The sequence below is a fragment of the Euwallacea similis genome, chromosome 1 (assembly GCF_039881205.1).
Source record: "Euwallacea similis isolate ESF13 chromosome 1, ESF131.1, whole genome shotgun sequence".
Classification (NCBI taxonomy): Eukaryota; Metazoa; Arthropoda; class Insecta; order Coleoptera; family Curculionidae; genus Euwallacea; species Euwallacea similis.
The window spans coordinates 8,555,269-8,577,137 of NC_089609.1; the positions used below are offsets into that span (position 1 = coordinate 8,555,269).

Consider the following 21,869-nt stretch of genomic DNA (forward strand, 5'->3'; position numbering starts at 1 on the left):
CGGCAGCAGTTTCTGTTAAAAAAACTATACTCGTCATGTTATTTATTTGTTTGTTATCAATTTATTAAACGTAATATCTGCAGTGTTTCTTTCAATATCAAAAACATTTCGTGTATCAATATTTCAAACCTTAATGATTAGATATCAAATTAGACGCAAAATTTCCGCGTGCCGCGTTAACTCGAAGACGGTGCACCTTAGAGACGTCAATCAAGAGTACCGTTTTCATGGAAAGTAGTTTGAAATTTCATAATTTGTCTTTGTGCCATCGAAAAATTGGCGTCCAAAAAAGTTACAGCAAAATCTTCGTCAGACCCTTCGAAAATACACGCCTCTGGTCAACATTTTGCAAAACAGTAATAGTGATCGTTAATACTCCAAATTTGGTGATTTTAACTGCTGCCGTTTTGCCAAAGTTTTGAAAGAATTTTTTTCTTATCTTCGACCATATAATCTACCATTTCGTTTTAGCCCCCTAAAATCCGGACATCCTGTATAGTCTGCGATAAAAGACGCAGCTCCAGTTTTTATACACGTCGATCGATATTTTTTATTATGGTGCCATCTATGACCAAGACAAAGCACTAGCTACTGAAGCTAGAGATGACAATATAAAAAAAATTAAGATTTCTTAACATGGAAAGTGTTTACAAAATATTTTTGATTGGTAGAGCAGTAGTAAAATCTGAGCAATTTATTACGGGTTTTTATATGGGATCGGCCTTTAGACTGTGATCGAAATCAGAACTTAAGTGCGAGTGATTGATTTCAATTTTTATTTGATTTGGCCTAGATTGTTGGTTATGTCTGTGGTTATGTTATGGTTATGCATGTAAACCAGAAATAGAATTAGGTTGAATTTTTTCAGTGTCTTTACTGCTTGTTTGCGTATGGAGATGATACCCTACTCCAACCCTAATCTCAGCTAGGTAGGGTAATAAAAATTATGAGACTTGAGGGAGGACAAGGAACTTTAATTGTGATACTTTGGTTTACTTTATATTTCAGGTTTTTAAGTGCAACCTCTTCAGCCTTTTGGGGCGATTGAAAGATTAAACTTATACAATCTAGCCTACAATGTCAAATTCTCTACGAAGAGAGGTTCTCAATAGCTTCAAAGCTCTCCATCGTACTCGGAAAACTGTTTTCAAAGGTGATGACAGAGCCCTCACAGAAGGACGAAAAAAAATTAATGAGGAGTTCAAAAAGCAAAAGCATGTACAAAATGAAACGTCCATTCAGGAGCTAATTAATTATGCTCAAGCTGTTGAGTGTGAGCTCAGAATGTGTGTGATTCAAGCCAAAGAAGTGACTCCTGGTGTGTATCAAGCAGAAATAAGGGGAGATACTCCTAAATTGGAAAATGTTTCATACAAAGATGAGTGCTGTAGTAATTTAAGTAACAAGGGGACTACTGAAAATGCTTCAAAGACCTGTAGTTAATGTGAAGGTTGAATATTGTTAGTCTTATTTATTGATTTATTATATTAAAGGTTATATTTTTTCTTGTTTCTCTTCAATTTTTCCAAAAATAACGAGCAATTCTGCTGATGAACATGAGTGAAAATTTTACAAATACAAATATTTAACTCTGCTGATCTGGAGGATATTTTAACATTCTAGAGACGTATATACACAATTACGTCGAAAAGACTAAATGAAATCTATATATATATACCCAATGACGTTTGAGGGGAAATTTTTCAAACAGATATCACTTTGACGTTTTATTTTCAGGGTTATGTTATTGTTTGTAAATAAATTGTTAATTTTTAATCAATTTCGCATATATTATTAAAATTCTAAGTTTTTAAAACTAAAACAGCATCTCGAGCATTTAAAATAATCCTCTTCTTTTTGGAAATAAACTTTTCTTTCACTTAGAAACTCTAAGGAATGTGCCCTTTTGTGTAATAAAGTATCAAAAGGCTATGAACAGTTTCATGATGGATTACGAATTTAAGATTAAAACACAAAACGAGAGAGTCAAAGTCGAAGATTTGTTTGATTATGAAGGGTGCAAAGTTGGTCGAGGCACCTATGGGCATGTCTACAAAGGTAGGAGGAAAGATGGATCAGATAATAGGGATTATGCCCTAAAGCAGATTGAAGGCACTGGATTATCAATGTCTGCATGTAGAGAAATTGCAGTAAGCTCTTCATAGCTTTAATACAATCTCTTGATAACAACTATTCAATATTTCAGCTTTTAAGAGAACTTAAACATCCCAATGTAATAAACTTAGTAAGGGTATTTTTATCTCACAATGATAGGAAAGTGTGGCTAATGTTTGATTTTGCTGAACATGATCTGTGGCACATAATAAAATTTCATAGAGCTGCCAAAGCAAACAAAAAACCTGTAATGGTTCCTAAGGGGATGGTCAAATCCCTCCTCTATCAAATATTGGATGGAATTCACTATCTACATTCAAACTGGGTATTACATAGAGATTTGAAACCAGCCAACATTCTAGTGATGGGCGAAGGTTCAGAAAGAGGACGAGTTAAAATAGCTGACATGGGCTTTGCCCGTTTGTTCAATGCACCCTTGAAACCATTAGCAGATTTAGACCCTGTGGTAGTTACATTTTGGTATAGAGCTCCCGAGTTGTTATTGGGTGCAAGACATTATACCAAGGCTATAGGTAAGTTATTTCAGAAAGAAGCCTTTGAAAAAAAATGTTAAAAGTTTCATGAAAAAGTCCTCCTATCTGAAAGTACTTGCTCTTTATGAACATCAGCTTCTTTCATATTTCATAAAATATCTCATTTTGCTTTTATAAGCTGGAAATCTGAATATTATGTTGAATCCTTAGTTACTTGCTTGGGTTTGAAAACCATTCTAAGTTCTATCAATTCTGCTATATACAGAATGTTCTTAAATATGAGGTACATACAAAAGAAGGCAGTTCTTTAGCTTATTTCATATAAACATAGGTCCACAAACACTTCGTTACCAATCTTCAGGGTGTTGAAATTTCAAAATTTGTTTTGTTTTCCAACCACACTTTTGACCATAAAGTGTATTTTTCTTCTTTTAGATATTTGGGCCATAGGATGTATTTTTGCCGAATTACTAACATCAGAACCAATTTTTCACTGTCGTCAAGAAGACATTAAAACCAGCAATCCTTATCATCATGATCAGTTAGATAGGATATTTAATGTTATGGGTTTCCCACATGAAAAGGATTGGGAGGATATAAAAAAAATGCCTGAACATCCAACTTTATTGAAAGACTTCAAAAAATCAAAGTAAACTGATATCCAAAACTTTAGTAAAAATCTTATAATTGCCGGTTTTCAGTTACGTTAACTGCTCCTTGGTAAAATACATGGAACGGCATAAAATTAAGCCAGAAAGCAAAGCTTTCCACCTTCTTCAAAAGCTACTTCTCATGGATCCAAACAAGAGAATTACTTCAGAACAAGCCATGCAAGATCCATACTTTTCTGAAGACCCCTTACCTACCCAAGATGTTTTTGCAGGCTGTCCCATTCCTTACCCAAAGAGGGAGTTTTTGACTGATGACGACCAAGAAGACAAGTCGGACAATAAACAAAGGCAGAATCAACAGCAACAGCAACAGGCGCAGCCTCCGCAGCAACAACAGCAACCCCAAGTGCCACCGCCACCACAACAAACACAGCAACCCAATCAAGTTGATCAGCATCCTGCAAAGAGAGTGAGAATGAGCGGACCTCCTCCTCAAGGACATCCTGGACAAGTCAATTCGCAAGTAACGTTTTTGGTTATTTCTATCTAACAAGAAATTTCAATTAGTATTCTTGCAGCAAATATCCATGTCTCAACAGCAACAGGAATTTCATCAACAGCAAATGATGTTTAATAGTAACAATCAGCAGCAGCAACCCAATTTTCAGCAACGATTTTGATCCCTATATTACTAGAAGTCTAAGCATTGATCTTTTTGCTTTGTTAAATATAAATTTAATTTTAATTGGCGTTTTATTATATTTTTCTACTCATAGGCGTAAAACTGGATTTAGTTTCTTTAATATTAACTGTATTTTTAATATTTTATGATATACGTGTAGAATAATACCTTTAAAGCACGTGCGACATAAGGCAAAATATGACTCATAGCGTTTTGTTAGATGCAAGGGCGGTTCAAATATGATACCATATTTTATGCTTAGACATGGCCATCTCTTTATGCATGCTGCATAAAGTTGCAAATAATTAAACATTGCATATGATTATTCTGCTTACATCTACTTTACAAAACCATAAATCAAGCTTAAGCCTTCACTATGTTATGCCTCACACCATATGAAATAATTCAGGAAACACTTGACACCATCCAAAATTTTAATATTCTTTACAAATTACATAAATTTGTTTGGCGAGTTGTCTTCAACTTGTCAAATAAATTTTAACATTAAATTTATGTAGCAGGTCCAGAGTTGGAGTTGGGACCGCGCCTACGTCCAAATGAGGCAACAACATTGACAAATCTCCTATTGTACTGGATGCGTCTCTTGGCCCTTCCAGTCTTCTTCTTCTTTTTTTCTTGTTTCTCAACTTTGGGTGTCTGCCCCTTCACTTTACCAGCACGGGCCAAAGAACCATGGACTTTTCCTCCAGGAAGGCCCACTGATATTTCAATATCAGTTTCTTCCAACTCTGACACATTAACTGTATCAGAAATTGGAGATCCTGATATATAAAGACTGACTTCTGATTCTTTTAGTCCTTCAAGAGCTGCAACGCGCTCCTGGAAAACAAAAAACACTATTATTAGCGAAACTCGAGAAAGGTACTTGTGATAAATTATAAGACTTGCAGCATTGCAGGGTATGTTTGTCTAGGTTTTAATTGTGGAGCATATTATTTGTTATAGTGATAAGAGTGAGGTTTTTGAAGTTTTGCACTTACCTTGATTTGTCCAATGGACTCGTCTCCTAAGCATTCAAGCACGTGAGTGCTTAATCCACGGAACACTAACTGCATCTTGTTGAATCTACAAACAAATATATCACTAAGGAATGATCAAAGCACGTTGTCTGTAAGTAGGGTTTTGAACAGCGCTTATGTTGCATATAGTGAGCAATGAGCTCAAACGAAGATGGATAATGGTAGGAGCAACTGTAACTTTAACCAGAAAATAGTAAAATGAGATTACCTCTAAGGTAAACTGGTCAAATATGGAAATTCACTGGAGACAAAACACTACGTGTTTGCAACCCACCGCGTCAAGAGGCAAAAGAGAAATGATTCAAGATTGAAAATGAAATTATATCTATCACACTGTCACTTGTCACCTGAGTCAATGGTCACTATTTACAAAATTTTTTGTCACGAAAACGGAGCGATTTTAATGGCAACACTGTACGCATTTAAATATCTTGATATCAAAAACGTTTTGAAAATACCTTTTCATAATGTTGAATAAGTTTGATAGCTGATCAGCTGATCGCCAATTTTTTAAATACAGAACATCAAAAGTGAGACAAGTAAACATTATAAATAAAACAATTACACAAAAACTCATTTAAAACCTAAACAACTTGTCGATTGCGTTTGAGCCAAAATTCACAAATGGCAAAACCATGAGACTCCTGACCTTATTTTTTTCAATACTTGGAGTCTCCTTTGTGAACTGTGAACAAAAAAACACCACCACCACCACCATCACCAAGAAATTCGATCCTTTGGGCCCTTTGGTGCAATGCTCCTATCTCCCATGGGAGTTTATTGATTGTGATGAGCCCATTGACCACAAGGGCAACAAGACTGCCTTGGAGGAATTGGGGTACGGCTGTGTCAAGTTTGGGGGAATGAGATATGAAGATGTGAGGAGGACTAAAGTGATTTGTCGGGCTTTAGAAAGGATTGAGTGCTTTGGAAATCATACATTTTTCAAAGAGGGAGTTCCCTGTGTTAAATACTCGAATCACTACTTTACAACTACTTTATTGTACAGTATATTATTGGGGTTCTTGGGAATGGATCGGTTCTGTTTGGGGCAAACTGGAACTGCTGTTGGAAAATTGCTGACTCTAGGAGGGTTGGGGATTTGGTGGATTGTTGACATTGTTTTGCTTGTTACCAATAATTTAGTGCCTGAAGATGGCAGCAATTGGAATCCTTATGTGTAAAATGAGTTCAACAAAGACTGTATAAAGAAATCATGCAGGATTTCAAAAAAGGATTGAAAAGATGACATCAACACCTGTCCACACAGAAGCACTATTTTTCATTGCAATATATGTCTAGAAATTGTTTAATGTTGATACTGTGTCAACAACATTAGTATTGTGTCTTCCTAAACTAAAATCATCTCAAAAAACGTTAAGACTTTGTGAATAACTAAATATCCATTTCTAAGACATATTGAACCATGACGCTAAATGTTACTTCTATGTGGATAAGCTTTGAGAATTTTAATTTACCATTTATTCAACTACACCTATACTCCTGCTAAACAAAATTCGGGCTCGTCACATTTCCTCAAAAGTGATTAGATTAATTTAATACTAAAGTTTTGAATGAATAAAATATTGTATTAGGTGTTCTAACTTTATGCGAGATCTGACATTTTTCTTTCAGCAAAAAAAGTGCCAATTGAATGGTAATTCTCAAATTAAATGTTCTCAATGCAATATGATTGTATCACAATAATGAGTAACTTGAAATTTTAATGGTTATCATTACCACCTCTATTTTAATGGCTTTTCCCTACAATTGTCAAAAACTTGACAGACACCGCCGTTTCAATTAATGTTAACTTTATTCATTAAACAAAAAAAAATTAATTATCTACAATTTAATGGAAGTAAATTGCCTAAATGCATAAGCAATTTCGAAAGGTTGAACAATGAATTTACATATTTTAGATTTATGCTTCTGGGATATGATGCAATGTCCGCGCGTCTTACATTAGGGAAATTAACCATCTGCTAATGGTTTATGAAACCCAATTACTATGTTCATGCAGCTTAAATCGCGTAACGCGAATTTAATTACGGCTCAATGTCGATCTCTGAGAATTGACGTGGTCAGTGTTTAGCAAATTCAAAAGCTAAAACACTGTACTTTTTTTGCGGTTTTACCTTGAAGGTGTTTTAGAGAGAGAGCCACAAAGTCATTGGGATGTGAACACCGTAAAGCAAGAGTTTGCTATTTTGGGAACTTCGATAACATTTAAAGAGCTTAATCATATAAAGTCCAAGTACTTACAGTTACTTTACAATAACAGCAAAGAACGTGTTCTTAAAGTCTCAGAGAGGCCAAAGAAATAGTAGTTTCAGGTTAACAGGAGTTTCTAATTTCCGCAATATTATTTTCGATTTCTCAACAAATTATTATCCGAGGCAACATAATTGCACATTTAAAACGCGGAGACATAATTTTTAAGAGAAATATTTCAATTAGTTTACTACACTTTTCGAATTTTCAAAATATGCCACCAGGTTGTTGACATGACGGATTGACATTGGCGACAATCAACTGATGTGACATTTGAAGCGACAATCACCTGCTATAAAAGACTACGCAGACATGCGTCATCAAAGGTAGGCATAGCGTAAATTAAATTCTTACAAATTATTAATTTTCTCTTATATATATATATATATATATTATATATATATTATATATATATATTTTTTGCGAAAATATTTTTCTGAATTACAGTTCCTGCATACTTACCGACCCCTTTCGAAAGTCTCCACGTGTAGATGGCCTCAAGACCGGCATTAATTCCATATCCTTTTATTCTGTCCGGCTCTATGATAAAAAAAAATGTTGATTAGTAGTGGTTTCAGTAATTACAGTATTGTTAACAACTTTTTATCGCCATAGGACAGGAGAGCAATTCGCGTTAAACGAGGACGTGAGGATTTTTCAAAACTGGCTGATGCAACCTCCTGGCCGGTTGCACTAGAAGATAAAAATAACGAAATTCCTCTACGTATGTCTTTCAGTTGGGTTTAAGTAGTAATTATTAAGAATTCGTTCCAATTTTTTCCGAGGCCAGTCACGTTTTTTCCGGTGTTTGATCCGCTTTTTTCCCCGGCTTAATTATTACGTGCGTACTTCGATTGAATCATTCGGTAAATTCAATTTGCAGTGATCCACGGCATACATATAATCAAATCAGGTTAGACCAATTTTCATATCATAGCATTTTTAGTCTAGACTGAATTACATGGGGTAGAAACCTTGATCGTTTATATATGGAATTATTTATAGTAATTAACACATTATTAGTATTAATGTTGATGGTTTTTGAAGGCTAAAGAAATGTAAGATTAAGTTCCATAAGGTCAAGGTTGATTCGGTAGGCCATTGGCCACGTATTACCGCTAATGTCGAAATCGAATTTAAACGACAAGAAGATTTTGTAAATAATTAATGCAGCAAATGTGAGAGGAAAACTATTCCTAATTTGTAAAATAGGAATCCCAAAACTATCATAGGTGTAGCCTTGCGACCAGGAATGCAAAAAAAATTTACGTTAATCATTAGAGTTGTGTTATATTATGGTATCATAAGTTTCTTTACTTTCGCCTCCTTTTAAACTGTAAAAGATATAAATAACATTATTTATGCATACGTTGTTCCCTATGCAATAAGCCGACAGTTTTTCCTAAAATTATAAAATTTCAGATCGATAATTAAAAGATCTGAAAATTAAAATTAATACTGAGCGGATTATAAAAAAATGCGATATAAAATGAAAAATTACGGTTAAAACTGTTTAGTCGCAATGAGTTCAGTTTAACGTAAAAAATAATCTCAGATTTTTCAACTTCACTTGGCAATTTGGATTGGTTTGATTGGTAAATTGAACTCACAACATGCACTCAAAATAATAAATTTTGATTTAGCTAAAAAAATTTTCTGAAAACTTCTGAAAAACTGTCAAGATTACTGGTTTTTCTGATCGTTGGAAAAACGGTCTGTTTTTTGACTATCAAAATCTGTCATTGTTCCATTTACTGGTTAGCTCATAGTTTCGGTCGAATTACTGCAAAATAGCAGTTAGTCTGTTATTCGGCTGAACTAAAAAAAGTCTGATTAGAGGCATCTCTACTTACAAAGAAAATTAAATTTTAACAACCTACGATTATACGCGAAAGTGGCCTTATTTTTGATTAAGGAAATACACGCAATTATGAGAAAATCAAAACAAACATGTAAATTGACAATATTCGGTTGAACTGTCCAAAAGTTGAATTTTTTGTATTGGACACTGCACTGTGTAGCATTTTTTGGAATATACAAATAAGTGAGGTTTTTCTTCAATAGATGTGTGTTCTTAGCTCTAACGGTTTTCGAGTTATTACAGGGTTTATCATGAAAAAAAAACAAGGCGGTCATATAAATTGAAGATATTCGGTTTAAAGACCTAAAGTTTGATTTTTTTATGTTCAACCCGTATAGCATTTATTTTTTTAATTTACAAATAAGTAGGTTTATTCCTCCATAGATATCTTTACCTTCATTTCCAGTGGTTTTGAATTTATTACAGGGTTTATCAATACGCCTTAAAATTTTTCCCACCAATTAGGAAACATCCGACATAGATCCAGTTGTGTTAAAATTGAGATCTGTAGAGATGATCATCATCGAGACTGTTTACGACTCCTCATGAATTCCCAAAATTTTTTTAAAAAATGAAAATGACATACTCATTTGAGACCTTATTGAACCCTTTCGTATCCATGTCATTGCTGCAATATTTTGCAACAGAGGATGCTAAGACGATGGACACCCATTCCTATTCCACGGGACAAAATCAGATCTACTAATAAATTTTTAACGTTTCAAGATAAATTGATATTTTTATTTTACGATAAAATTTTAAGTATTTCATTACTCATGCAGCATATTCGCAAACTATAGCAAGCTGTAAGTATAAAACGGTATTTTTGCATGTATAGTTACAATTATTATGCAAGTATGGTTGCTAACGAGACAAATAAAGTGCATAAACAATTTGATAAATTAATAACTCTTCTTGGCGCTTAAAAGAGTCCATTCAACAAATATCAAAAAGGAAAAGTAGTATTAGGCAAACAGCCCATTGTTTACATTACAAAAATACGTATTTGGCAAATTAATTGACAATTGGTCCAATTTGCGGTTTGGCCACGGTCAAAAGTCTTAATCCCCAATTTCCTTAGATACCGCTATTAATTGGCCACTTTTGCCAATTAAATTCCTAGAAGTAATAATCATATAAACAGGGTAAATCGCTTTCGTTTTAATCAACCATTATACTGAAATTGTTTCAGACAATTAATCATGTACAAAAATGCGGTAGATATGTGTATATCGACTTTACATCGTCTGGCTTGTGATTATATCAGAGAACTATAACTTATCACAAGAGATAAAACTCTTGTCGACAATTGCTCCGATGAAAAAGAAACATTAATCATTCTTTTAACTTTTATATGACTCTGAATATCGGTGTTTCCTAGAAGGGCCGTTATGGCCCTATACCTTTTAGGCAGGTATCTATTACATGGCACAGAGAAAAGGCAATAGCGATAATATGGTTACATAATGGCATTAAAGAAGTTGCATTCGACGAATGTAATTGGTGTTGAATTTGTATTTTTACCAATTGATACGACAATGCCAAAGATTGACCTTCATAATTGAAATTCGAATAATGTAAAGGTCCCAGAAATGTCCGGAATGGTCGTAAACAGTTTTATACAGAGGTGCAGTAAGTCTAGAAAAAGAACTTATCCATGTGAAAATAATCCCAAATTTGCCCTATTATAATTAAAATACACATGAATCATTCTTTCACCAAACTTAGAGATATATTAATAAATTACCAACTACCTGCTGCGTGTAGGAAATCCACTTCCTGACCTTACATACATTCTCATTTTCTTGGATTGTGTGTGTGTGTGACTCACTTAAGTGTTTGCAAAGCTGTTACTTATTGCGGTACCCTTTAATGAGATAAAGTCATATTAATTAACGATTTTTCTAACTTGAACTGAAGTGCAACTGAAAAAATATGATTTAAACATAAAGACAATAACATAAAGCCAAGCAAACATATTTGAGAAATGGTAAATGAGACCTTTGCAAGGTAAAAAAGTTGACATCAGGATATGCCGGTATTAAATAGTACGTGAGATCTTTTGCGGGTTTTTCCATTGAATCAAAAAATATAATGAAATTAATTCATATTTTTCATCAGAAAACTGTTTAGGAGTTTTCTTCGAAAGTGTAGAACTCTATTTCTCCATATCATATATCATTGATGGTTAAGTTTTCCGCATTTTTATTACATAATAGGAATGGATAACACTTGGTTACCTATGCTTGAGAAAAGACATACATTTAAATGCAACTAAAAACTAACAAAAACCAGTTAGAATAATTAACAACACAGAAAATAATATTAAAAAGAGAGAGAGGTTAAATTAGATACAATAATCAAATACCGATCACCTGCCTCAAATCAACCTTTTGTAACGATGATTCGTTTGGAACCACATTGAAAAAACTGAAATTCCTCAGTCATTGAGAAAAAGGATTTCGGTTATTTCAGTATTTTTCTTTTCAATAGCTGAAGCTTTTACTTAAATTCAATTTGAGCTCCATCCGGGCATTCAGCTCGGTAATCGTGCGACTTCGGAGACCCGAACATAAACGACATGATATTTTCAGTATTTCCAAATAAAATCGAATTTTAAAAGTGCGATTTTTACCTATATTCAACCGGGCACAATCCCATAGGAATACTCATTACGTTTCTACTTAGTTGATACTCAACACTGCATAAACCCTCCGAATTTTTTCTACATTTTCGTTTGAAATTTTATATTTTTGGCGAGCGAATTGGGAGGAAACTCGAAGACGTCATTAATACTGAAGATCGAAGCGTCATTTTTTGTTTTCAAAGTCTTCTCTTAACCCAAAGTGTCGCTCCCGCGGGATGAACTTTTCTAAAACCACATGTCGATTGGTTTGTCCTGAATTTAGACAAGTTCTTTTATATTCCAACGTAGATATAAGATTTAATAACAAAAATACTATTTTTCTAAAACCCTGTATATTTTTATAATCCATCAATAAATTGTGTATTTCTGATGCTCATCCTTCTTGCGCCTCGAGGGCAGATTAAGTAACGACTAGGATCACTGGCGCTATTTGTAAATATGTTTACTCTAAAAGATATGAATATGTATTTATAAACGAAATCAATAACCCTCGTCTCATAACGCTACTTAAGTGGAAAGAAGATGTAAATAAACATCGCTGCAGTGATATCGCTCCCATATAAGTTGCTCGCAATTCTCTGAAGTGTTGCCACGTAACCCAACGAAATTCCTAATCGTCGTCATTGACCCCTTAATACGGCTCTGACTAAAAGACACCACCTTACCACATTCGAACTGATGTGAAGAATTCAAATTCGCCACAGCTCCAGCGCTCACCCACAAGTAGCCATGGAGTGGGGATGGTAATTCATTCTAAAAGTGCAAACCACTCTGTGGGTTTTCTTAAACTTCTTACACGCTTTTGAAGCACAGTTTTATCTGAAAGACTCCAACGTGGTACCACCGACGGTACTTCTTCAGTAAACGCGGGAAATTAACTCATTGCTCGTTATCACCGTAGCCGGCTTGAAAATTTTTCAAGTGTAAATGAATCATTCTACTCAGGTGAATTTGTTCGTTTGATTACTGGATTTGGCTAAGTTTATCAGGTATGTAATGCGGTTTTTCGGTCATCATACGAGATAAAGCTTATCTCATTGATAGTTATGCAACGCGTTGATTATTTTACTATAATGTTACAACTGTCGGGTAAAACTCTGACTCAGTATCGCCATTTATCATGTTCCCGTGAACTTACATAATTCTAACATAAAACTGCCTCTACTACGATGCATAATAGCTATTTATTGGCTCGTTTACTGTTGGGATGATCTATTGAAATCACGACCAGTCAAGTCAGCCAATTTACAATACACTTCGAAATTTAAAAATACATGATTTTGCTGGGCACATTATTGCATCATTTTTTTTAAAGCCAAAGTTTGCTTATGCATATTACACGAGTGGTATAATAGCAGTCAAGCCAAGATATGCGATGAACTTTTATCAGTTAGTCGCTTCCAAGTTCGGTTTGATAGCATGTCGTAAACGGTGAAAGGCATATTTAGATTTTCCATTTGAAAATTTTTACCGGGTCATCTTTGCGAAAGAAAGTTTTCGGTTTGGTGGTAATTGTTGACCAGCAGAGAGGCAGAGCGGTGAGTGTTAGTGTTACACGTGCAGTTTATAGATATGGTTACAAAATATTAGAATTTCTTCATTTGGCTAATGCGACGGCATTCTAAATAATTATTATTTAATTTTTACGGCCATTACATTAAAGTCCGCCAACTTTACCAAGAGAGTACCGCCTATGAAAACTGAAAAATTAATGGGCAAATTCCGATTTCATCGCTTTCGAGGATATTATCATCTTGACAAAGTTTCCAGGAGTTTGATACACATATTAGCACTTAGCCTGATGACTAAAAGAACGAGTCGAAGTTCATTTAAATAAATCCCCTTTTGAGAAACTGACCGGTAAAGCCCGGTTCAAGCTTAAATTAATGAAGTTCGGACAAGTTCAGCAGGAACATAAAGTTGTTATTAATTAAAAATTCCCGACTGCTGCGCGGTCGTTTTTGATTTTTTTGGAAACTATTTTCCAGGTAAACTTATCAGCACTTTAATAATTTGGTCCTAATTGAAACCGACTTAACTATTGTAAATATATCAACTAAGTCCTCCTCCAATATCATTATTGTAGCGCTCTTAGTCACTGTTTCTACGATATAAGAATTTTCCTGTAATTCATGACCGAAAATTCGATAATCACACAGTTAAAATCTCGAAAATAGCAATTTTTTGTATATACATTTTCGAACTGTTAAGTTGCGGAAATGACACTATGACACTTTTCAGGGATGTTTTGAGATTATGCCAGTTTAGATAAAAGGGCCGTAGTCACGATACTTCATCAAATTATGGAATTTTATCGGCATTTTTTTATTATTAATATTTTTGAGCTTTCATGATATTTGGTGGTTTTAAACATTAGAAATACCTACGTATGTGAGAGGGGTTAAGTGCAATAGTGGGTACTCAATACTTACATGGACTTCGCAGACAACACTTTCAGGGGCGCCAAAAAGCCTTCCTTGAAATGCCCAGCCAAGCTTACCGATGTCTAAACCACTTCCGCACACATGATTTTATAGTAATTTATTACTCGATATACAATAATTACACACATTAAACTCCATAAAAAAACCAAAAATAAAAATTTTCGAATTTCTATGATCACGTTTTTGAACTGCGTTTTTTTTAATATTGCGAAAGTGACAGTAAAATGACAACCATAATGACAGCTATCAGTAGTAATTTTAGGTCAAGGCCGTTTCGGCAAAAACTCACGGATGTGATACGTCATAAAATATTGTTGTGATTTGTTAATAATTTGTTTTCAAGGGTTTTAGGGACTTTAGGTATTAGAAATAGGAACCTGTAGATTGATAAGAGGAATTACAACTAACCAGTAGGTACCTAGTATGTACTTACATATATTTATAAGGAACACTTTCAGAGAGCCCCATAAAAGCCATTTTTGAAAGGATTATATATATAATCGTGCTAGTCTCTAAACCACTTGCATACTATTAACTTTACGATAATTGTGACCTGAAATTTAAAGTTTCACACTCTAAACGCCGCAATAGAGCTGGAAGTTAGAAATATTTCAATTTTTAATCGCACATTTTCAAAGTACGATTTTTAATGCTGCGGAAAATGGAGTAGAATGACATTCTTAAAGAGAGCTGTCGGTGGCAATTCGAGATCACGGGTGTTTCAGATAAAAGTCCGCGGATGTAGTGCTGCAGGTGTTGTCACCATTTTACAATAATTTTTTATATATATTCTTTTGCATTCAGCGAGCGCGTTGGCCTTACATACTAGGAACAGGAATCTATAGGTTGGTAAAGGGGATTGTGAGGAGCTGTTGCGTACTTAGTAGTTACCAATGCCAAGTTAAATGTTGGTGTTAGATATTTTTCCTATGTTCTTAAAATTTTTACTAAATCTGACCTTTGGAATGTACTCAACTGCTCTTGAAGTTGCCTCGCACCAACCTTATTACATCAGTTTCCTTTTTAATTGAAATAGCTATCTTTGAAATTATTGGAATAACTTGCGTCATACAACAACATTATGTGCATTTTTGTTTCAAATTTTTATCGATTTTTATCTTGAGCGTACGCTTTGATTGTATGGAAATACAATAGATCATTAGCGCTGATAGACAAATAATAGCACTAAAACTATCATTAATAAAAATACAAATGAAAAAATAGCCCCAATAGCGATGTTGCCGGCATTTATTATTTTATTTGAAATTGATTGTGACATGTCAACAATGCCTTTAGTTTAGTTATAAGAGTTTTATTTAATTGCATGAGTAAGGTAATTTTAATTTCTACAGAAGTCCGTTTGATAATCGTGGAAAAATGCAAGAAGACGTAAAAATAAGAATGTTCCTAAGATGTATTAAAAGTTTAGATTCCTGCTAAGTAATTGTTGATAAGTTTTTTGACCAAAACTGTAATGTATGAAGCGGTTCTCATATAATTTGTTAATTTTAAAGCGTCTTCTCCGGTGCGCATTTCAAGCAACCAGACATACATATTTTAAATTAAAGGCCCGGATTTAGCAGTTGAAAATTGCGCCAAATCATAGAATTTACTGTTCTTTTAAATGTGAAGTAAAATTATATATATGCAACAAACATAATCGTCTTTGAAAGTCCAGTAACTACCCCGTCTTATTCTCCTCTTCAAATTCCTCATAAGAGATCTTATCCGCTTCTAATTAATCTTATATCTACTCTATATAGCCATTCATACAAACTCGATCTAAAACTTGGATTTTTTTTTTGTATAATTCACATTAATTAAAACGCGCGCTTAACATAACTGGTATTGCAGACCGAAGGCAGGATTATTTGTTTTTTAACTTAGATTATTTCCTTAATAACGTGTCAAATAGCGGAGATACTCAGATCTAGTCTTTAACCTGTATCAGATTGTTTTCTAATATGGACGAAATCACCGTGTGGGTATGGATAATTTAATCACTTTCGTCATCTGGATATTACTTATGGCAACTTTCTCTATTTGCAGATGGCGCCCCCCAACTTGGAATCAACCAGCGACAACCCCAAAGCATACACAATCCTTCCCATGTCAGATAACGATGAAGAGCTATTCAAACCCCATGAGGATTTTCCGTCCATCCCCGATGATCCGCATGAAGAGGAGAATTCACTGGTGCATGAAAAACCACCGCCCAATGATAGTGACGTGTGTTCTGACGACATAGAACTGGTGGTGCCTCCAGATGGAGGTTGGGGCTGGGTCGTGGTGTTTGCCTCCTTCATGTGCAACGTCATAGTAGACGGTATCATATTCTCTTACGGGATGTTCCTGGATGACATCACTGTGGAGTTCGGAGTGACCAAGGGCCAAGCCGCATTGGTCGGCTCCATGATGTCCGGTTTCTACCTTATAGTTGGACCTTTTGCCAGTGCTATTGCCAATAAGTTCGGATTCAGATTGGTGGCCGTTCTGGGCTCTGTCTTGGGAGCGTGTGCTTTCGCCATTTCCTCTTTTGCCTCGAGCGTGGAATTCCTTTGTGTCTCGTATGGACTGCTTGGAGGTGAGTGAGGAAATTCTTTCAATATCAAGGTTTTGCATAAATAGTATTGTAATTTGGCTGCAATGCCAATGCCATTTGGGTTTAAATTTGAAGTAAAAGTGATGCAATTTTCAACGTACCGGTAAATTGGCCGACTGCATTCCACGCCCAAGGACTAACACATTAAATGTTAATTATTATTATTAAAGCAGGACTTTTTATCACGTATTTTTTCAATTCTTACACTTTTTGTTGTCGGTGTATTGACTCCGGAAGCAATGCTTCGGTTCCTGATTTTCTAAATTAACTTCTTGTTGCGAACTTGCTGAAGCCATGATTGCAGCGGGCAATTGTGGAGATATGGAAACTGCGTCTCTTCTTGATTTTTCAATCGCAACTCTTTCTGGAATTTCATCTTTAGCACACCGTGAAGATGCGTGTAGTTTAAGCAAATTAGATAATGGCATGTTATCTAGTTATCAACTAGCGGTAATTAAAACAGCACTAGTATGGAATTTTCGTAATATTTACTTATCTTTTGTGTGATACGTTAATGCGAATTTTCACCAGACCGTTGATTATTGTTATGTCTAACGCCGTCTGTATGTTTATATTGCACAACCAGATTTTTAGTATAAAAAAGTTTTCAGAATTATGTTTTCGAACTCCGAGAGTTTCGTTAGTTAAAAGAGTCATCTCGAAGCAGCCCAATGTTTCCATATATTAAGGACTCAAAACGATTCCAGAAAAGGCGCTCCAAAAAGAAATTAAAAACAAAAAATTAAAGGAAAATTTGTCTTCACTTTTGATAAACTAGCGACAGCCCTAAAGAGCGACAAATACCGCTGGTTTGCTGATTTTATGGATCTTTAGTAAGCGCTCGAAAGGATTATCTCAAAAATTATAGAATTTTGTGGCAGTATTACGAACATCAGTACCGTCCTAGTGGTGGTTTCCAAATAAAAAATTGAAAGAAAATTTTTCTCTACTATTGAAAACTCGCGACAGCTCTGCGGAACAACGGATGTCGTTGAATTTTCCGCTTTTAGCACAAGGCGTATGCACAAAAAATTGTCTATAAAAATGAAGGATTCTACGCACACATTCCAAATATCCGGATTGTCCCAAACGAGGGTTAAAAACATTAAAAACGTATCTTCGGTTCACCACTAATTTTGATATTTAAATAGGGTCATTATTTAGCCAGTTTATTGTTTCATCAATATTCACAACATTCTTATCGAACCATCACACAGCATTGAGACTGTTTAATTCCTTCTACATATCTGCGCAAACAATACCTGTTAATTTATTTTAGCTTAAGAATTCTTAATTTAAAACTAGTTTTCGTTGAAATGGTCATCACCCATATGAATTTTAACAACTTTCTGATTTAAATCTTGATGGTGAATAGTTTTCAACATCAAACAAGAATCACCATTTTACCATTATTCTATTTAGATCATTAGAATTGTGCCTGAAGCCATGTTAAGCAGGATACATGAGCGTCGCAAAGTACCCACCAGTTTGTTTAAAATGATGAAATGTTCTATGACGCAAAATGGGTCGTATTTACGACGTAATTATACCAGTTGTCTGGTAATTTTTTAATTTGATTTTTAATATGGATTTCAACGACATGTGACTTGCAAATTTCTTGCACAGATTAAAAATATTAGATTATTCAAAGCAAGATGAGCAACTGAAACAACCGTCATTTTATTTCAATGATTTTTCCAATGCTTTAGAATTTGCCAGTGGCTATAAAGAGATATTGGAGAATGTATGAATGAAAGTAACCATTTGAAAAATAATATTTTTTGACATCTGAATGAAAGAATTGCTAAAATTGAACTTTTCTTCAATGGTTCGATTATAGTATCTAGAATCTATTAACGGTTAGAGATAGGTATAGGACAATATATCGATAAAAGTATTTTCTTCACCTATAATTTTGAAAAAATTAAAAATATACGGGATGTTTGATTTGAAAAATTTGACTTTGGAATATCTCAATGGTGACGTGACCCAAAATGAAACTTTCTTAAATTTTCATTTAAAGGTCTTAGAACTCACTAATGGTTAGAAATAAGAATAGGACATTATGTCGATAAAAGTATCTTATTTCCTACAATTTTCAAAACTGTAAAAATGTACAGAGGGTTGAATTCGAAAAACTCACCTTTTGCCCGTCAAAAACTTGATCAAGATGCCTTTCATCTTCAAACGAGTTTTCATTCCAGGAATCGGCTTTGGCTTTATCTACGTACCATCGGTCATAACAGTGGGCTTCTACTTCGAAAAATGGCGGCCTCTGGCCACCGGCATCGCGGTTTGCGGTTCAGGAATAGGCACCTTCCTCTTTGCCCCTTTGAGCAAGTCCCTGATCAAACAATTGGGATGGAGAAATGCTCTTTTGGTCCAAGGAGGAATTGTCTTAAGTTGCATTATCTACGGCGGCTTATTTAGGTAAGTAACGGTTAAATCTCTGAAGACAAATTATCTAATATTCCTTTGGTTTTAGGCCTTTAAAACCTACAAGGCTAAAGGATCTGAGAGATGCAGAAGAAGAAGAAATGAAGGTGACTGAAGATAAACTTGTGATGGACATCTCGAAGCTTCCAGAAGGGACTCGATTAAAGATGGAAGAAGCTTTGATGCAGTTTCCCAAACAGAACTATAGAAGCTCCATTTCAATGCTATTTGAGACAAACAACAACCCAGATAATCTGAGACTATCTGATGTCTATCACACAATCCATCATATGCCCTCGAAAACGTACACTGCTCACATTCCAGCGAAAAGCTGCTTCAAGGAAAAGAGACTTAGTGCTCCCTTTGTAGTCCCTTACGACAAGTTAAAACTAGAAAATAATAAATGCTCAGAAAAGTCTCAGGATATAGCAAAAAACCATGTGGAGAGCATCAGTAGACCTTTGTATAGGGATGATATATTCTTCGGGCAAAGTCTCTCGAGACTACCTCAATACACCTCCCATAGCTCTATGGCTTACAACTTGGCAGTTACCAGACTCCCTCCAAAAGAAGATATAATTGAGCAGAAAACTCAGAAGTGCAAGATTTATCCTGAAGCTGTTAAAAGGGCTTTGAACACAATGTTGGATTTCAGCCTCCTTAAAAGCCCTTCGTTCCTAATGCTAGCCATTGGCGGGTTTTTTACTATGATGGGATTTTACGTTCCTTTCATGTATATGCCGGACAGGGCGCATGGGCATATTCCAGATGATATAGCAGTGCTGCTAATTTCTTCAGTTGGGATTGCAAATACCTTGGGAAGGGTGCTGTGTGGAGTGTTAAGCTCTTTTCCCTCGGTTAATGGGTTGGTTGTTGCCAATGTCGCTCTTACCATCGGAGGAATTGCGACTATATTCAGCGGAGTATCTTTAACTCAAGAGTACCAGTTCTTCTACACAGTAATTTTTGGATTAGCTATCTGTAAGTATTGTTTTAGCCAAATAAATTCCAGACTTGTAAAATGTTCTTGGTTTCTAGCCTGTTTTGCCTCCTTACGGTCAATTATCGTAGTAGACCTGCTAGGGTTGGAAAAATTAACTAACGCCTTTGGTTTGCTTCTCCTTTTCCAAGGAGTAGCGGCCATGATCGGATCCCCCTTAGCTGGAGCTTTTCGGGAGTTAACAGGAAGCCACGATGCCACTTTCTATCTTTCTGGAGGCATGATTTTGATATCTGCAGTAATGTGCTATCCCCTGAATTGGGTGAAGAGGTGGGAGAACCGGAGGAACAGGCGAGAAGGCTTAGAGCGAGTTTGAGAGGAGCATTATTTGGAGCAGGAAAAAATTTTAAACCAAAGAGGTTGGTTTCTAAGGCTGAGGGAAACCTGAATTAGGGGAAAGTTAAGTGCTTGAAGGGGTTTATATGAGAACGATCTGTGGAGGAAAGCACTTATAGAATATATGAACGAGAAAAAATGAACTGATGATAAATACATATCACGTCATTGGGTTTTTTTGACGTCATTAGCAGCTGTGAATCAGAATCAGATCAGTCACCAGACTAAGCACAGTCTAGCAGCTGTAATCTGACCAAACAGCAGCCTAATCAGATTTGAAGCCGTTAATTGCGTCATTACACTAATCTTTCCGAATTAAGAAAGATCTAGGAGATGGATTTTTCTCAAATTTTGAATGCTTTATAACGAAATATAGAACTCTCGTTTAGCAAATTTATATTGAATTCCAAAGGTTTTTCATGACAAAAGAGCCCAAGTTCTTCACGTCTTGAAAGAGTTGCTATATTTTTTCCAACATGGATAGATTGCGTATGCCTTGTAGGTACTTATGATTTGCACGTAAATGACATTTTTATTCTTTTTTAAAACAAGTAAATTGATATTTTCGGAGCGAGTTGGAGAATCCAGTATAATACGTTATTTTAAAATACTTCTTAAAAGCTCTGTATATTCCTGAAGTCTCTCTAGAAAATTTTTATATTATTGTATTTTTAGATTATTTATGTAAGTTTATTTTGAAATGTTTTAATTCCTTTTTCTAATTATTTTAAGTTAAAATTTAAGCTCCTCTATAAGACTGATTACATATACACGTTTCAAACGGGCCTAATGCAATGGTTCTCTATGTATTAGTATTTATAGCCTTTATTTATATTATGTTTTTGATACGGTGTCAATCCCTTTTTAAGAAAATTCTTAATTCGTTTTATTCTCATAAACTAATCTAAACTATCTTCTTAACAATAGACGTGAATATTGAAAAGTTCATTGTTTATTTAGTCTTAACGGAATCTTCTCATTGCGTCTTCGTTAATTTTTTTTTCTGTAATTTGTGTGTATAATTATCCAAATAATAACATATTTATGTAGATTAATTCTGTTTTTCGACCAAAGACAAATGTCTTGAAAGAGACGAAATGTTATTCCTTCTCTTAGTATTGTCATTGCTACATAGAATTTTGTTGTTATTTAATTTAATTAATCTTTTCTAATAAAATCAATCCACAATAAAGGATAAGTTTAATATGATGCGCGTTGTGCACCATCCTCCCAGATATGAAAATTGGATAAAAATTGCAAATTTCCTCTTACGTATTACGTTGTATATGTAAAAGTATACGATGATCCAATTTGATAAATTGGATTT

At 34.8% G+C, this 21,869-nt stretch overlaps 6 protein-coding genes across 10 annotated transcripts in view; 4 read left to right on the top strand and 2 right to left on the bottom strand.

Annotated features, from left to right (window-relative positions):
* Taf5 (TATA-box binding protein associated factor 5) overlaps nt 1-21,869 on the bottom strand; it is an 81,164-nt gene that overhangs the window by 4,995 nt on the left and 54,300 nt on the right. The gene's annotated exons all lie outside the window — the stretch shown is intronic.
* Nucleotides 785-1,499, top strand: LOC136408614 (complex III assembly factor LYRM7). Its single transcript, XM_066389709.1, has 2 exons — nt 785-929; nt 1,009-1,499. The coding sequence occupies exon 2, from the start codon at nt 1,078-1,080 to the stop codon at nt 1,441-1,443; it is 366 nt and encodes a 121-aa protein (XP_066245806.1). The 5' UTR covers nt 785-929; nt 1,009-1,077; the 3' UTR covers nt 1,444-1,499.
* Nucleotides 1,824-3,965, top strand: Cdk8 (cyclin-dependent kinase 8). The gene is made up of 5 exons (XM_066397438.1): nt 1,824-2,150; nt 2,207-2,648; nt 3,045-3,258; nt 3,311-3,743; nt 3,799-3,965. The coding sequence occupies exons 1-5, from the start codon at nt 1,932-1,934 to the stop codon at nt 3,898-3,900; spliced, it is 1,410 nt and encodes a 469-aa protein (XP_066253535.1). The 5' UTR covers nt 1,824-1,931; the 3' UTR covers nt 3,901-3,965.
* Nucleotides 4,208-5,144, bottom strand: RpS30 (ribosomal protein S30). The gene is made up of 2 exons (XM_066397450.1): nt 4,904-5,144; nt 4,208-4,742 (listed from the first exon to the last, which is right to left on the bottom strand). The coding sequence occupies exons 1-2, from the start codon at nt 4,976-4,978 to the stop codon at nt 4,413-4,415; spliced, it is 405 nt and encodes a 134-aa protein (XP_066253547.1). The 5' UTR covers nt 4,979-5,144; the 3' UTR covers nt 4,208-4,412.
* Nucleotides 5,534-6,457, top strand: amrt (amaretto). Its single transcript, XM_066406673.1, has one exon. It carries the CDS (start codon nt 5,578-5,580, stop codon nt 6,124-6,126), a length of 549 nt encoding a protein of 182 aa, XP_066262770.1. The 5' UTR covers nt 5,534-5,577; the 3' UTR covers nt 6,127-6,457.
* LOC136408745 (monocarboxylate transporter 14-like) lies at nt 7,971-21,680 on the top strand. 5 transcript variants are annotated; one of them, XM_066389910.1, is made up of 5 exons: nt 7,971-8,129; nt 16,218-16,752; nt 18,975-19,200; nt 19,256-20,187; nt 20,245-21,680. In XM_066389910.1, exons 2-5 carry the CDS (start codon nt 16,218-16,220, stop codon nt 20,520-20,522), a joined length of 1,971 nt encoding a protein of 656 aa, XP_066246007.1. In that variant the 5' UTR covers nt 7,971-8,129; the 3' UTR covers nt 20,523-21,680. The 5 variants fall into 5 exon arrangements, with proteins under 5 accessions (XP_066246007.1, XP_066246001.1, XP_066245995.1 ...); XM_066389904.1 differs by lacking the exon at nt 7,971-8,129 and adding an exon at nt 12,273-12,713; XM_066389898.1 differs by lacking the exon at nt 7,971-8,129 and adding an exon at nt 12,851-13,262.

What these genes read in the sequence shown, in the direction of transcription:
- LOC136408614 (XM_066389709.1), top strand. Translation starts at nt 1,078, where the DNA reads ATGTCAAATTCTCTACGAAGAGAGGTTCTCAATAGCTTCAAAGCTCTC.
- Cdk8 (XM_066397438.1), top strand. Translation starts at nt 1,932, where the DNA reads ATGAACAGTTTCATGATGGATTACGAATTTAAGATTAAAACACAAAAC. An exon ending in ACATTATACCAAGGCTATAG is followed by an intron (nt 2,649 to 3,044) that starts GTAAGTTATTTC and finishes TTCTTCTTTTAG; the next exon opens with ATATTTGGGCCATAGGATGT. An exon ending in AAAGACTTCAAAAAATCAAA is followed by an intron (nt 3,259 to 3,310) that starts GTAAACTGATAT and finishes GCCGGTTTTCAG; the next exon opens with TTACGTTAACTGCTCCTTGG.
- RpS30 (XM_066397450.1), bottom strand. Translation starts at nt 4,978, where the DNA reads ATGCAGTTAGTGTTCCGTGGATTAAGCACTCACGTGCTTGAATGCTTA. An exon ending in AGTCCATTGGACAAATCAAG is followed by an intron (nt 4,743 to 4,903) that starts GTAAGTGCAAAA and finishes TTTGTTTTCCAG; the next exon opens with GAGCGCGTTGCAGCTCTTGA.
- amrt (XM_066406673.1), top strand. Translation starts at nt 5,578, where the DNA reads ATGAGACTCCTGACCTTATTTTTTTCAATACTTGGAGTCTCCTTTGTG.
- LOC136408745 (XM_066389892.1), top strand. Translation starts at nt 16,133, where the DNA reads ATGGACGAAATCACCGTGTGG. An exon ending in CTCGTATGGACTGCTTGGAG is followed by an intron (nt 16,753 to 18,974) that starts GTGAGTGAGGAA and finishes TTTTCATTCCAG; the next exon opens with GAATCGGCTTTGGCTTTATC. An exon ending in AATTTTTGGATTAGCTATCT is followed by an intron (nt 20,188 to 20,244) that starts GTAAGTATTGTT and finishes CTTGGTTTCTAG; the next exon opens with CCTGTTTTGCCTCCTTACGG.